Source organism: Pyxicephalus adspersus, chromosome 5 (assembly GCF_032062135.1).
Source record: "Pyxicephalus adspersus chromosome 5, UCB_Pads_2.0, whole genome shotgun sequence".
Classification (NCBI taxonomy): domain Eukaryota; kingdom Metazoa; phylum Chordata; class Amphibia; order Anura; family Pyxicephalidae; genus Pyxicephalus; species Pyxicephalus adspersus.
This window is the reverse complement of record NC_092862.1, coordinates 36667704-36681300: the sequence shown is the minus strand read 5'-3', so window position 1 is coordinate 36681300 and position 13597 is coordinate 36667704. Positions and strand designations below refer to the sequence as shown.

Here is a 13597-nt window from a genome sequence, read left to right as displayed (position 1 = left end):
TATAGACTGAAGTAAGTCCCATGCACCCAAATTGATATTTCAGCTATGTGGGATACAGTTTTAATTTTTATATTAAACCTGCATCTAAAGCATTCAGATTTTCTTATGTTCAGAATCCCTTCATTATAAATATTCCAGTATGGGCTTTATTCCACTTTACCAGGATGAAAGGTACCATCTAAACCCCAAAAGCACTGACATTTTAGTTTTCTATGATTTCCTTTCTACATACTAAACTAGTTCTAAAATGGATTTAAAAAAAAACATGTGTACTAATATATTACATAGGATTAGATTCAACTTCCTATGATGGTGCATTGCTCCCCAGGACAAACGCTGATGGGGATTTTTGCAAGGCACTGTAATGAAATCAGGCTGCATATACCGTAAACTATTATTAAACCTGATTTATAAAGCACCATCATATTACCTGTGGTACTTTTATTATTTCCATTATTAATAATGATTTATATAAAATCAACATCTTCTGTGGCTTTATACACTAACAAAGTGCATACTACAGACAGTACAAGGGAAAATACAGTTAGTGCATTACTGAACAACTTGCTTTGCACACAGTACATAGAGGGGGAACAGATATGTATACCTCAATATTGGAAACTGATAGAGAGAGCACTATAAAAAGAAAAGAGTTATGAAGCCAGTAAGGTATATATAAGGTAGGAGAACAGGTCTTGCGGTGTACTACAGGATAATATGATGGTAGGTAGATTAGTGTGACCTAGGTCTAGGATTAAATGCTTGTCTGAGAAGGTGAGTTTTAGGTTGCATTTGAAGATAGTAAGGTTGGGCGAGTGCCAGAAAGACTGTACAAAATCCAACTAGAGAAGAGGTGATGAAGATGGTACCTGTAAATAAGTACAGTTATGTAGGGTGAACCAGACTGTAGAGAGCTTTATAGGTAAAAAGGTAGAATCCTGTATCCTTTGTGTGATGGGAAGGCAGTAGAGGATTTGAATGAGGGGCAGCAAACAAAAAGGAGGTAAGCAAGCTGTACAGAAGTGTTAAGGTCGACTTGAGTGGAGCCAACTGGTTAGCAGGTTGGCCACAGGGATTGTTGTTGCAGTAATCAAATCTGTATATAATGAGAGCAACAACAAACCTTTTTTGAATTTAAAGTAAAGAGGGAGCGAATGAGAGATCCTAAGTTGGTAAAAGTGAGGTTTTAATGAGAATGAGAGTTAAAAATACAACAGAACAGGTCAGACAGAAAGTTAAATATCCCTGCAGAAAATGCCAACAGTAACATGCACTGGCTGGTTAATCCTTAAAGGTTTATGTTAAAGATCCTGACTAATAAAGTTGCTTTTAGAAATACGGACAAAGAAATCTTACCTGATTGCATTCAACACAAAATTGTTTGTTTGCATTCCTAAAGATGAAATAAAAACATAAAACAATATCACAGGCATGTTTTAGGCCAGATCATATTCACAGTGCTGAAGAGCAAGTATATTGTAGTGCCTGAAAAGATCAGTCTAGAAGTAGATTGTAAACCCAAATGGGCGACATTTAACTTGCTAAAACTGAAACCTAAACTGCAATCCCTCCTTCCCCCATGATACACAGCTTTCACTCTACATTTCACTTCATCTTTTGTCCACATCATTGCTCTGTACTGGGGTTCTCATGACTGCTTGTAGGGGCGCATGTAACAGAAAGACATCACATAAGCACAACTGGGAGACTTTAATACCTTATAACAAGAAGTATATTTTAAAAATTGGGTAAAATCATACCCAGCTTGAAAAGTGAACCCCCTTGTAATTCTATTTAGATCTACACTACTTTAAAATTAATTCCTATGTTCTCTTGGAGCTACTTGGGCTACAAACAAGTCTACAGTTCCTTGACGGATCATCTCTACAGTTAAAGACCAGGTCTGGGCCCTCCGGGTGTAAAAGTCTAATTTCTATCATTCAACAATCAATCAAATACTAGAATCAGAGAGGGCAGCAGAGGCTCTGATCTAGAACTTCAAGAATCACACAAAGAGGTAGATATGAAGGCAGACCAAATATGAAGTACGGGCAGGTCAGTGCTGATACTTTAAGCCATTACTAGACCAGGATAATTAAAAAATGTCCGCTACTGCTAGAAACAAAAATATTATTACCCATGTATATGAAATAACATACTTGCTGTAAAGATCATCATCATCTTCCGCTTCAATCCTTGTGCAATCCCGCAACGCAATCTGTAACAAAGCACAAAAACCTTACAGCTCTGTGTACTTGTTCCAACACAAAAATCATATGCTGCTAGTTATGTCTACAATGAAGATCTGGAAATGCAATGCCAGATTTGCAATGTGATAAATGTTAATGTGTTTATGTAATGTGCCATATAATTGGGACAGAACGGGGATAACCAATAATCTGCAGTGTTGTCGACAAATGTCACCCAGAACTGTGCAAATGGTATTCCAGACTATAGGCTGGATCTCAACTATAGACTTCCAAAATAGGAAATTATCAGATGTAAGATAACACATGGATGAATACATAGTGTGTGTGTGTGTGTGTGTGTGTATGAAAAATATTTATTATGCACACACACACTAAAAGATACAATATGAATTAGTCTGTCAGCCAACAGAAGAATCAACAGTAATATTGACTTCTCACCTTAATTATGGGTAGATCAGTTTGATCAGGTTCAAAAATAAGAGATTTGGAACATATTTTGAGGGATCCACTTTCTTTGCTATTAAAAACAAACATATGTTAATTTGAAGGTAAGACTGTAATAAGGGTTGACTTCATTCACAGCATTTCTAAAACCATTGCAGAATGAATCCATTTGGTCATCTTGTTATCAGTCCCTAAGCTTCATGAATAAAAATACAACCAAAAACAACCAATGGGTTTTTCCTTAAAAACTGTTTATTCTAGCTCAAGAAAAAACTCTGGAAAAACAAATGGATGTCTCCATACTTTGTCTTGGGGACAATAGTCACCAGGACCATAAGTGTAAAATCATCCACAAGACAGGTGGACTTAAAAAAATAAATAAATATTTAAATATTAAATAATTTTATTATCTTTCAATGACCACAGAAAGAATTTGTGGCTGGGCTTGAAAAGGCACCTAATATCCCCAGGCAACTAAGAGACCTGGAGAAGTTTTTAAAGAGAAAGAGAATAAGAAGTTGGAGGATCCAAATATGCTGTCAAAACTTCATCTACTAAAAATTAAATGAAAGGAAATATATACTAACAAAGTATTTTTTTCTGTTTACACCTAAATTACTTTGTATAGACCTGCTTTCACTTTATTTAGTATTTGTCCATTCGAGGAATTATGTTATGTTAATAAAAGCCACAATTATTCCAAGGCATGTTAACATTAGTCAGACTACCGGTTCTGATATAACATTTGCCCAATTCATGACACCTGATATTTAGGCAGTCTTTATGGTTAACTCACTTCCTAAAAAGCAGTCTTCAAGAAAACTTCTTACCCTCATTGAAAGTGTAAGATAACAGCTAAAAGTTCAGTGAAACCCAGTGCAGGAGTGTATTTACACAGAAATAAAGGATGTGTGACACTTTCCAAGATGTCAGTAATTTGTTTAGTTCCAGTACATGATTGCTGTAATGAGAAGGACAAGAGAAGAAACTCTGGGAAAAGTTCAATATTCAGCAGGACACGTTTTCTGTAAAATGAAAGCAGGGACCAAATTTTTGCTTTCCATGCAGAAGATGTAAACTTCAAATTAATTTCAACAGACCCCAATTTTCCTAAAAGCTTGACAAATATACCATGTCTGTCAGTGAATGTGTGGTCAGCTGTATTGGAAATGTTAGAAGGAATTACAATAAAAGAGGAGGGATATAGATATATATCTCAAGGGTTGGAAAAAGGAGTCAAAAAGTCTTTGATTGACAAAACTCTGCGACTAGCTTTAAACACCCTTTAGTATATTTACAATGGAATTAAAAAGCATGATCATTCTTTAAATGCAGAAAAGACAGTTTGCCTCTTCTGTCTCCAGTGTGCATGTAGTCATCATTCCAGCCCAGCCAATCACAATTATCAAAGATCTACTACCTTAATGTTTATGCAACAGTTTAATTTCTTTTTTTACCTTTCTGATGAATTCAAGCCTCTAGAAATCTGATGGACAATGTGCTGCTCAAAAAAATACTCTTCCAAATCCAACAGCAACAGAGAAAACCTGTATGAACAAGCACTTTATGTTACTACAATACAACTTCCAACATTATAAATGTATTTATATTGTGTATGCGTGAATCCATTTTCCCCCCCAGGATTTTTATTTTTCTAGTTAACAGACAGGAGTCCTACAATTGCTCACCCGCTACTTCATGTTCAAGTCCTGTCTCTTGTAGGCACATGTTTTCCACTGTTAGGTATGGATGGATTGGAAATGTAGTCTGACATATATTGTTCCTCTACATTGATCATATCTGGATATCTTGTTTCAAGACTTGGCATTTCATCATTGAAGATTAGCCCCGCAGTGGGCACTCCCCAACCTCAACTGACCCCGGCAATCTTGGATGCTGTCCATGGGCTGATTATTGAGAATATCTGCAAAAAGGTAGCCCAGATACTTGACATCTCACAGGTGCGTGTTGGGTTTGTTATCACCTATCCTAGACATGCGCAAGCTTTCAGTGACTTGGGTGCCGAAATGTTTGAACAGTGATCAGAAGAAGGAACAAATTGAAGCATCCAAAGCCACTTTGGCCCATTTTGAAGCTGCACAGAACTTTTTGGCTAGGTTAGTGACTGAGGATGAACCCTGGCTCCACATCTATGATCCTGAAACCAAGGACTAGTCAAAGGAATGGCGCCACAGCGGGTCCCTGCGGCCAAACAAGTCATGGCATCCGTTTTCTGGGACAAAGACGGTATTCTGTTGTTGGACTACCTACCTCAGGGCTCTAGTATCACCAGACAGTATTATGATAACCTCCTGGACCAGATGAAGGAGGCAATTAAGACAAAACGCTGTGGAAAGTTGACCAAAGGGATCCTTTTTTGCAGGACAATGCATCTGTGCACACGTCCAACGTTGTGGCTGCCAAATTGAACACCCTGGGCTTGCAATTGGTCCACCATCCCCCCCATACTCACCTGACCTGGCCTCTTCGGACTATTATCTGTGCCCGAATTTGAAAAAACACCAGAAGAGGCAACGTTTTTTAGGACATTTCCGACGTTGAGAGCTGGTTTGCGGCCCAACCAAAGGACTTTTATTTGAAAGGTCTAGAAAAGCTGCAACTATGGTGTACCAAGTGCATCAGTCTGGGGGGGGGGGGGAATATGTTGGCTCTCTTCTTTCTGCGCAAAGCCAGGAACTTCTCAGCATCCACTCATATAGACTTAGTGAATTTTATGTTGAATTGAATAAATGTGTTATTTCATAACTCTCTGGCTCCTTTTTTTCTGGGCAAAGCCAGGAACTTCTCAGCACTCGCTCAAACAACAAAAACATCACTCTATGTAAAGAGGCGGTATGTTTGTAATCCAATTCTGGAAAAAAAAGTCAAGCTTTAAAAAAAAGGGCTTGGAAGAAAAGCACAACAACAAACCGGTGTTGATAAAGTAGGAAGAAGCGGAGTTACCATGCATCTAGTAGAAATTAGTTAGGCTAGGTACACACATGCAATGGTTCTCTTCCGATAATCAGCTCAGGGCGGATTTCGGACAAGAATCTTGCGTGTGTACAGTGCTTGTCATTCCATCGATCAAACTACTGTAATGCAAGTGAAGGTGAGCAAGTGCAGCGCGGTCCTGCTCCAATGTTGTCCCCCTCTACTCTCCATAGAGCAGAACAATGCTGTATGTACAGAACTCGTTCATGCATCATGCAGTTTGTCGTTGAAAGATCCTTTCCAATGACAAATATTGCATGTGTGTACTTCGCCTTAATCTGAAAAATTAACCACCAAATTTACAAATTAGTAATGCATTTGTATTTTATCTATATGTAGTTGTTTGTCAGAGTTTGTTAAATTGGTCATTAGCGTCATGTGTATTAACCTAGAAGAAAAGTTGAATGGGGGGGTGTAGGTCCATTTTAAGAGGTAAAATGATCTTGACGTAAATAAAAGCATGAAGTGTATAATAAAAATTTACAAATAAACCCATGATATAATCAGATTTATCACAGGAAATGCAGTTACATCACAGTGGTTTAGAAATGAACAAAACGTTCCACGGAAATAATAAAATGGTAAATTAGGAAGTTTAGTTGGCTGACCCTGGAGTAATAACACAGAAGGGGAAATACCAGTGTAATAGAAATGTACTACGACGGTGACACAGAACATTGTCTAGTCCCTACTACAACTGCTCAATACTGAGCGTATATTTCATTAAAAAGAACTGTCGCATCCACAAATTTAACAAAGCCGTGCTTCTATAATCCACTCAGTTACTTTCAAGAACACCCTTTATTCTCTAAAATGGTCAAAGCATACAAAACAACCCTGTAACTGATACACAAAGTTATGGCTTTTTGTAATCAACAAAGCCCACCACTTTCTAATACTTCCCTCACCCCCTGGGTCACACAACTGCCACTAGAAGGGCAAAACTGTTTGGGGTTGTGACAGATCACTTGATTTCACTTTCTCTAGATACTCCTAACTCCTTAATCTTTTACAGAAGACTTAAATCTTGCTTTCACCTTTTACATGGAACAATATCATACAGTATCATACATAAATTACAGTATTATGCTAAAATTATTGACACCACTGTGTAAAAATGTGGAGTCCTAATATCCCTATTCAAGTTCAGGTGCTGTTTTTCAGGGGACTTACAAGATTCAGATTTTTAGGACAGTTTTAGTAAGCTGTAGATTAAAAGGTCTTTATGATGAATACATATCTAGATTCAGCTTTTTTGTTTAATGTCCTGATGCTCAATCTTAATGTAGAGGTAATAACAGCCTATTTTCTCCATGGATATTGCAGAGATAGCCCTGCTTATACCAATAGGGGATCACATACACCTACATTTTTTATCATAACATTTTGGCTCATAGTTGCTTGTTCCATAGTGTTCCCGATACAATTCAAGTTGTGAATTCCTTCTGCTGTGAAGCATTAATCAATAAAATACAATTATGTATCTCAAAGTGTTAGCAGCACTGTGAGGAATCAACAAACAGGAGCGTTTCATTTCTGGCTCCAGATTACCTTTTTCCAGTAATTGAGTACATCTCTTTATGAGCCCATCTGCTCTTTGTTTCTAATGATCTTTTTTCATCAGTCATAGGTCTGTGCTCAGGCTAAACAATGCGGGCCCTGCTTCTGCACAATATATTTATGTTCATATAATGCAGATGACAGATATTTGCCTAGGGCTGCAAATCTGGACTTCCACCAGCCACAGAACTACGGGCATCTACTGGTTCTATACAATATGGACAGTTGGACACACACACCAACCCTGTAAACTAGCTTTGCCATCCTAAGACAGAAATAAACTTGACAAAAAGACTACTAATGCAGTCACCCCAATCCAAGAACTGGCAAGTTGCATTCATGGAGCACACAGGACATGAATAGGTCCTTGCACTGGGACAGATTTGGCCAATACAACCCAACACTGCTGGGGCAAAGGAGCCCCAAAGTAAAAATCTCACTTCAAAAGAACATCTTACAGATGCGAGTACAGCCAAGTACAAATTTGTGGGTAAAGCTTATTAAAAAAAAACTGCTTTATGCCTCTAAAATGTGAATATATAAGCTCCATGTATACCTGCATGCCTTTATTTGTCAATGAGTAAAGCAAGTGTGAAAAGTATATAAGTATACCAGCCTGGACCCATTTGCTGTTATTCATTGAAATGTTTTCAAATAATTGGGTGTGTCGTTGGAAAGGATCTTTCATGATCCTTTCGAACGACTAAGAACTGCACGATGCATGAATGAGTGCTGTACATACATCACCATTTTCCTCTATGGGGAGGAGAGGGGGAGAATGACGAAGGGGCACCCTGCTGTGCGCACTCACCCGCTTCCTTTGCATTAGGATCGTTCGTCATCCATAGATCCGCCAGGACAGTCGATCGAACGATGGGCGCTGTACACACGCTAGATTCTCGTCCGAGCCGATTATCGGGCGAGAACCATTGGACGTGTGTACGTAGCTTAATATCACACTGTCTCCAATCATGCAAACAGCCTAATAATTAGAGAAAAGTAGTCACATTATAAACATGCTTGTTAAAGGCAAAGAGTGTAAGACTCCTCTCTAAGTTTATGTTCCTAAGAAAACACATATTAAAAGCTTTAACGTCTATAGCTAGGTACACACGTCCAATGCTTCTCGTCAAGTTATCGACTCAGGGCCGATATCGGACGAGAATCTGGAGTGTGTACAGCGCCCATCGTCCGAACGACTGTCCTGGAGGATCCACGGAAGACGAACGATCCTTATGGAAGTGAAGGGGGAAAGCGTGCAGTGGAGTGCTACTCTGTCATTCTCCATCTCCCCCTCCCGTAGAACAGAACGGTGCTGTATGTACAGCCCTCAGTTACTGGAAAGGATCGGTAAAGAACCTTTCCAACGACAATTATTGCACGTGTGTACCGAGCTTAAGGGACAGTAGCCAACCTCCCTGGGTGTGGCCCCTAGAGGGAAACTGACCTCAGAATGGAGAGAAGCAGTGTGACCTTGGTAGACAAAAAGCAAAGAAAACCCCCAAAAAACAAGCTTAACTGAAAGTACAAGGTCCATCAATATCTAATCACACCATTTTGTATCTTTTTGAGTGACAGTGAAAAGCATACTGATCCTTCTGTTGGAACATCCTTTGACAGATAAGACAAATCTGGTGCCTTTTGCAAGTCGCATCAGTTCCAAAAATAAATCTTTAAAAAGACGACCATATCTACTGTGAAACATGGAGGAGGTTTGGGAAGAGTCTGACATGGGGTGTCATCTCCACACTATTAAGACATTCTGGTGCAAAACATTCAGCTTAGTGATGGCAAACTGTCTCCTTAACAGGTCATGGACCCCTCAACTGGATAATGACCCAAAACACAGCTATATGCACCCAAGGAAGGCCAAGAACAAACATTGGAATATAGTGATGTGCCCTTTATGAGTTTTTATTTGAATTCTATTAAACTTCTATGTAAAAAAACAGAAAAAAAACAAAAACATGCAGTTTGGAGAAAGCACCTCTCTAACCTGACAAAGCTGGAACAGTTTGCCCTGATAGAGTGACCCACATTTCCTGTGCAGCAAAAGTCTCACATTTTGCTCCATTGTCCCCGCCATGCCATCCCTTTATTGCTTTTTTAGTCATTGTCACTATACCACTCCATTATAAAACTATAAAGCAAAGTCTGATTTTTGTGGCAATTGTGGGTTTTTTGTCACAAAGGGGTACCAACAAATTTATCCACATTTAATTGCCTTCCTCTACCCCACCGTTCCATTCAAAAGCTGGGAGTAAAGGGAAAGTCAAGTGCAGGCAACTGAGTGAAAAGTTAAAGGTCTTTAGACTCCCTCTGTGTAGGGGTGTGAGTTTTTTTTTTGTTTTTTTTTTTCAATTGTGGATAAAGTAGGGACAGGTAACAGCCCATCATTCTATTTTTGCAGTCTTTGTTGGGAGATCTCCCTTTATTTCCTATTGCAAAAAAGGCAACGGAAAGTAAGTGGATTTGTTCCCCAAAGTCAAGGTAACCCTCCTTTACCAGGATCTAGGTGTCTATTGATTGCCTTCTTATCAAACAATATCATGGTTTCATTAATCCAGCTTGCAACATCCAGGTTCATATTTTTTTTTTAATCTTTCAATCTACCCATACTAGCTGCAATAAAGTTTTTAACCCCCACCCTTCACATGCACACTTTTGTACTTGGGAATTTTGTTTTCAGAATGTAGAATACATACATACATAACATACAAAATAAACCCTAGCATGCCAATCATGCAAGGAGGAAATATAAGCCCTACCCTGAAAGTAAGCCCTATCTTTAGTAAGCCTGAGAGTGGTACACGGAGGGATACCAAGAGGACAGAGAGAGCAGGTATCTTTCTATATAAATATATATATATAAATAAAGCAAAAGCACAATGCTGTGTTCCAAAACATCAGTCATTATAAAAATAAACATTGCAGAACACAAAAATAATTAGAAAACAAAAAAAAAGGCCCAGTCTACACCCCCCCCCAAAAAAAAAAAAAAACACACACACACCTTTTTATACAGGTAGTCCCCAGGTTAAGGATATCCGACATTCTGACGACTCCTAGATAAGAACAGGCTTCCCTGCTCCCTCAAATGCAGGACAGAGGCTTGACAGGGGGAGGGGCAGTTTGTATAACTTGCAGAAGAAATCTTTTGCTAAACACAGTGAAGTTGTGAGAGATCTTAGGGGGGTGAGCTCTTTCTGCAACATCTTTTAACTCTTTAATGACCAAGACAAACTCTGCAGTTTCTTTTTACATATCAAAGCACAGCTTGCTCCATAAGCTAATGAATATCTAGGCTCCATAAAGTTCTTTTTTTGCTTTGTTTGTGATAGCTCAGTGAGGATATTAGACAGTAACTGACACCACGCCGCCTAATAATATATTGAGACAAACATCTGTCCTAATTGCATTTATCAAAATAATTTACTTGTTCCGACTTACATACAAATTCAACAGAACAAACCTACAGCTTCCATCTTGTATGTAACCCAGGTACTACCTGTATTATTGGAATTTCTGGATTGTTGTTTGAAGGTAGGGCTACAGTTTATATTTATGGCTGATTGCAAGGATGCATAGGGTAACTCCTACTAAAATAAATACCCAAAATAATAATAATAATAATAATAATATATACACACATATGCAAAAGGTCACATTATCTCCCAGAGCCCAAAGAAAACTCCCAGGTGAGATGTAATAGAATAAAAGGTGTCATTGTTTTCCAGATCCACCCTGCAATGAATGCCAGCTAAGTGTGTAAAGTGTGATGATAGCACAATGATGATAGCACAATGATGATAGCACAATGATGATAGCACAATGATGATAGCACAATGATGGTGCTGATCACACTCATTGCTCGTGCTAGGACACATGACCATACATTCAGTAATAAGAATACATTGGAACAGCAATGCCTCCCCACATGATTACACAGTGTGACACAATGCTACTCACCTCTCCTTGGTGGAATATTGCAGGGAGTCTGATCTCTTCCAGAAAGCCATGGGCTAGCTGTAGCCTGGCACACACACCTGGCACCCCCTGCTCCACACAGCTGATAAATACAATCACACATGCACAGATCAACCACTCTATGAGCTCAGCACGCACAGCCACTGCAACTGCAACTGCAACTGCTGGGCGGCTCAGAAATGAAAGAAGCTTCCTGATTGGCTAGAAGTTCCCCGGGCAGCTGCATATGACTGGTTCTTATTGAAAAGTGAAAGGTGAAAAAAAAGTCGCGACTGATTGGTTGCTGATTGACTTCCTTGTTGTAGATACTGTTTGTGATTGGTTAGGAGGGCAGAAGCCGGCGTTTACAGGAGTGGAAGTGCGCAGTTTGTGATTGAGGAGGAAGTGAGTGAGGTGCACTCTGTGTAATGGAAGATGTTATTATAGACAAGCAGAGCAGATGATGTGTCAGATATTGCTGAGTTTATGCTTCTGCTACTGATCATGTGCAGTGAGGTAATTGGCAGCAAAATCTGATATTTCTCCTATCAAAAAATGTTTCCTGTCACAGTTCCTGTTTGTGCACTCTGAGGTAATAAATCTGTGGAGGAGTACAGACTGGAAATGTGGGCATAGACATGGTACCCCTGTGGAAATGTACTCCCCTTAGCTCTAAGGGTTCTAAGATATGGGGGTCACAAGGAAAATCACAGCACCCTGCGCCCCTAGATGTCAGCTACTACATCTTCTATTTCTCCCACGCACAGCCCCTGCTTCCCCTATTCCTTAACACTGGGGACACAATCATATGAGAGAAAAAATTGGGAAACTTAAAGTGGACATAAACTCAACTTTTTTACTTTACATAAGGGTAATCAACCGCTATATTTGAAGTAAAAATGCAATTAAAAAAAAAAAAAAAGTGTGCAGCATCACCCCTGTAAGGCAATGAAGATTGTATGGGAGCGCAGATCCTCCCGGGATATCTACGTCATGCATCCTCGGAGACTCTTGGCTGCTCCTCCTGCACCATGTATGTGCAGTGAAATCGGCTTCCTCTTTTCCCATTTGCAGCGGGCTACATCACCGGATCTCACACCTGTGCAGTGCAAGATCAGGTGACTGTCAAGGGAAAATGTGTTTATTTCTTAAAGAAACATCAGCTGGTAATATTATGATGGTCAGAGAACAGACACCAATTGATCTATAGAGTTGCTGTGTTGATTTATTCAGAAAAGATGGTGTTATTTTTACAAAGTAAAGTAGGTGGTAGAGAAAAGTAATTCAAGTGACAAGTGACTCTTCAGGAACACTGAGTGATTGATGGCCATAAACAGTGGTCCCCAACCTTTTCGGACCACTAAACTTACGGACTCCAGACCGCACATGTGGGGGAGCCATGTGTTATTCAAAGGAGAAGAAACTTCCCCCAGAGTGACATCATGATGCCAGAACCCACCCACTCTCCCATCGTAGGCTTAGACCTGTCCAGAGACACAACTCGCCAACTGCCCCGGCGCCTGCTATACTATAAGTAAAGAAGATCTTATCTTAAAAAATCTTCAAAAAATCCTTTCCATATTTGGTAGAAGTGGAATTATGTTTGACAAAAAAATGCCTTGCTGAAACTTTTGACACTATCTGATCAGTTTATATTTGATAGATATATATATGTGGATGAGGTAAGTTAATGCTACTGTTCTATTTATTGATTATATTAATAGATCGGGTTAAATTTTATATATATATGGATGGATATATATATGGATATATATATGGATCAAAAAACCTGTAATGCAGAACATAAAATTTGCTTAGACAGTTTAACAAAGTGTACGCAGGATACACTGGGACAGACTAACACTGAGATCATTAACTTAGGTTCCATCTACTTCCGTCACTTTAGTTCCACCTTCCGTGTGTACAACAGTAGAATGTTTAGTTTGTTTTCTCTAAACCTTGACGTCTACCTCCAGAGCCTATGAAAAAGTTTAGTAATGCTACTTTTTCTCCCCTTAGGAATTGACATTTATAATTATTATTTTTTTTATTATACAGTATTTATATAGCACCGATATATTACACAGCGCTACAAAGTCCCTAGTCCTGTCACTTGCTATCCCTCAAAGGGGATCACAATCTAATGTCCCTACCTCAGTTAAATGTCTTTAATACAGTCTAAGGTCAATTCTTTGGGCGGAGGCCAGTTAACCTAACATCAACATCTATATGCATCATTCAGAGAGGTTGAAATCAGCTAATGATCAGGGATCAAGCCTCATGCTTGGGATTGGACATGTTTAATAAATGTTTGAATAGCTATTTAAACGCAGATACAAATGCAAATAAATGTGAATAGTTGTGTGGGATGCTAAAAGGTTCTAGGCCGACCAAAACCATGTAAATAACCTAGAGCAATAAAC

The 13597-nt window shown here is 39.0% G+C and overlaps 1 protein-coding gene across 1 annotated transcript in view; it reads right to left on the bottom strand.

Annotated features, from left to right (window-relative positions):
• Nucleotides 1–11352, bottom strand: part of NSMAF (neutral sphingomyelinase activation associated factor) — a 39154-nt gene extending 27802 nt beyond the window's left edge. Inside the window, exons 1-5 of the mRNA XM_072411153.1 lie at nucleotides 11178–11352; nucleotides 4112–4201; nucleotides 2649–2727; nucleotides 2160–2218; nucleotides 1357–1393 (exon numbers count right to left, since the gene is read on the bottom strand). Coding sequence (XP_072267254.1) covers nucleotides 1357–1393; nucleotides 2160–2218; nucleotides 2649–2727; nucleotides 4112–4201; nucleotides 11178–11227 — 315 coding nt within the window. The 5' untranslated portion in view covers nucleotides 11228–11352. The remainder of the gene's footprint in view (nucleotides 1–1356; nucleotides 1394–2159; nucleotides 2219–2648; nucleotides 2728–4111; nucleotides 4202–11177) is intronic.
• Nucleotides 11353–13597: the final 2245 nt, after the last annotated feature.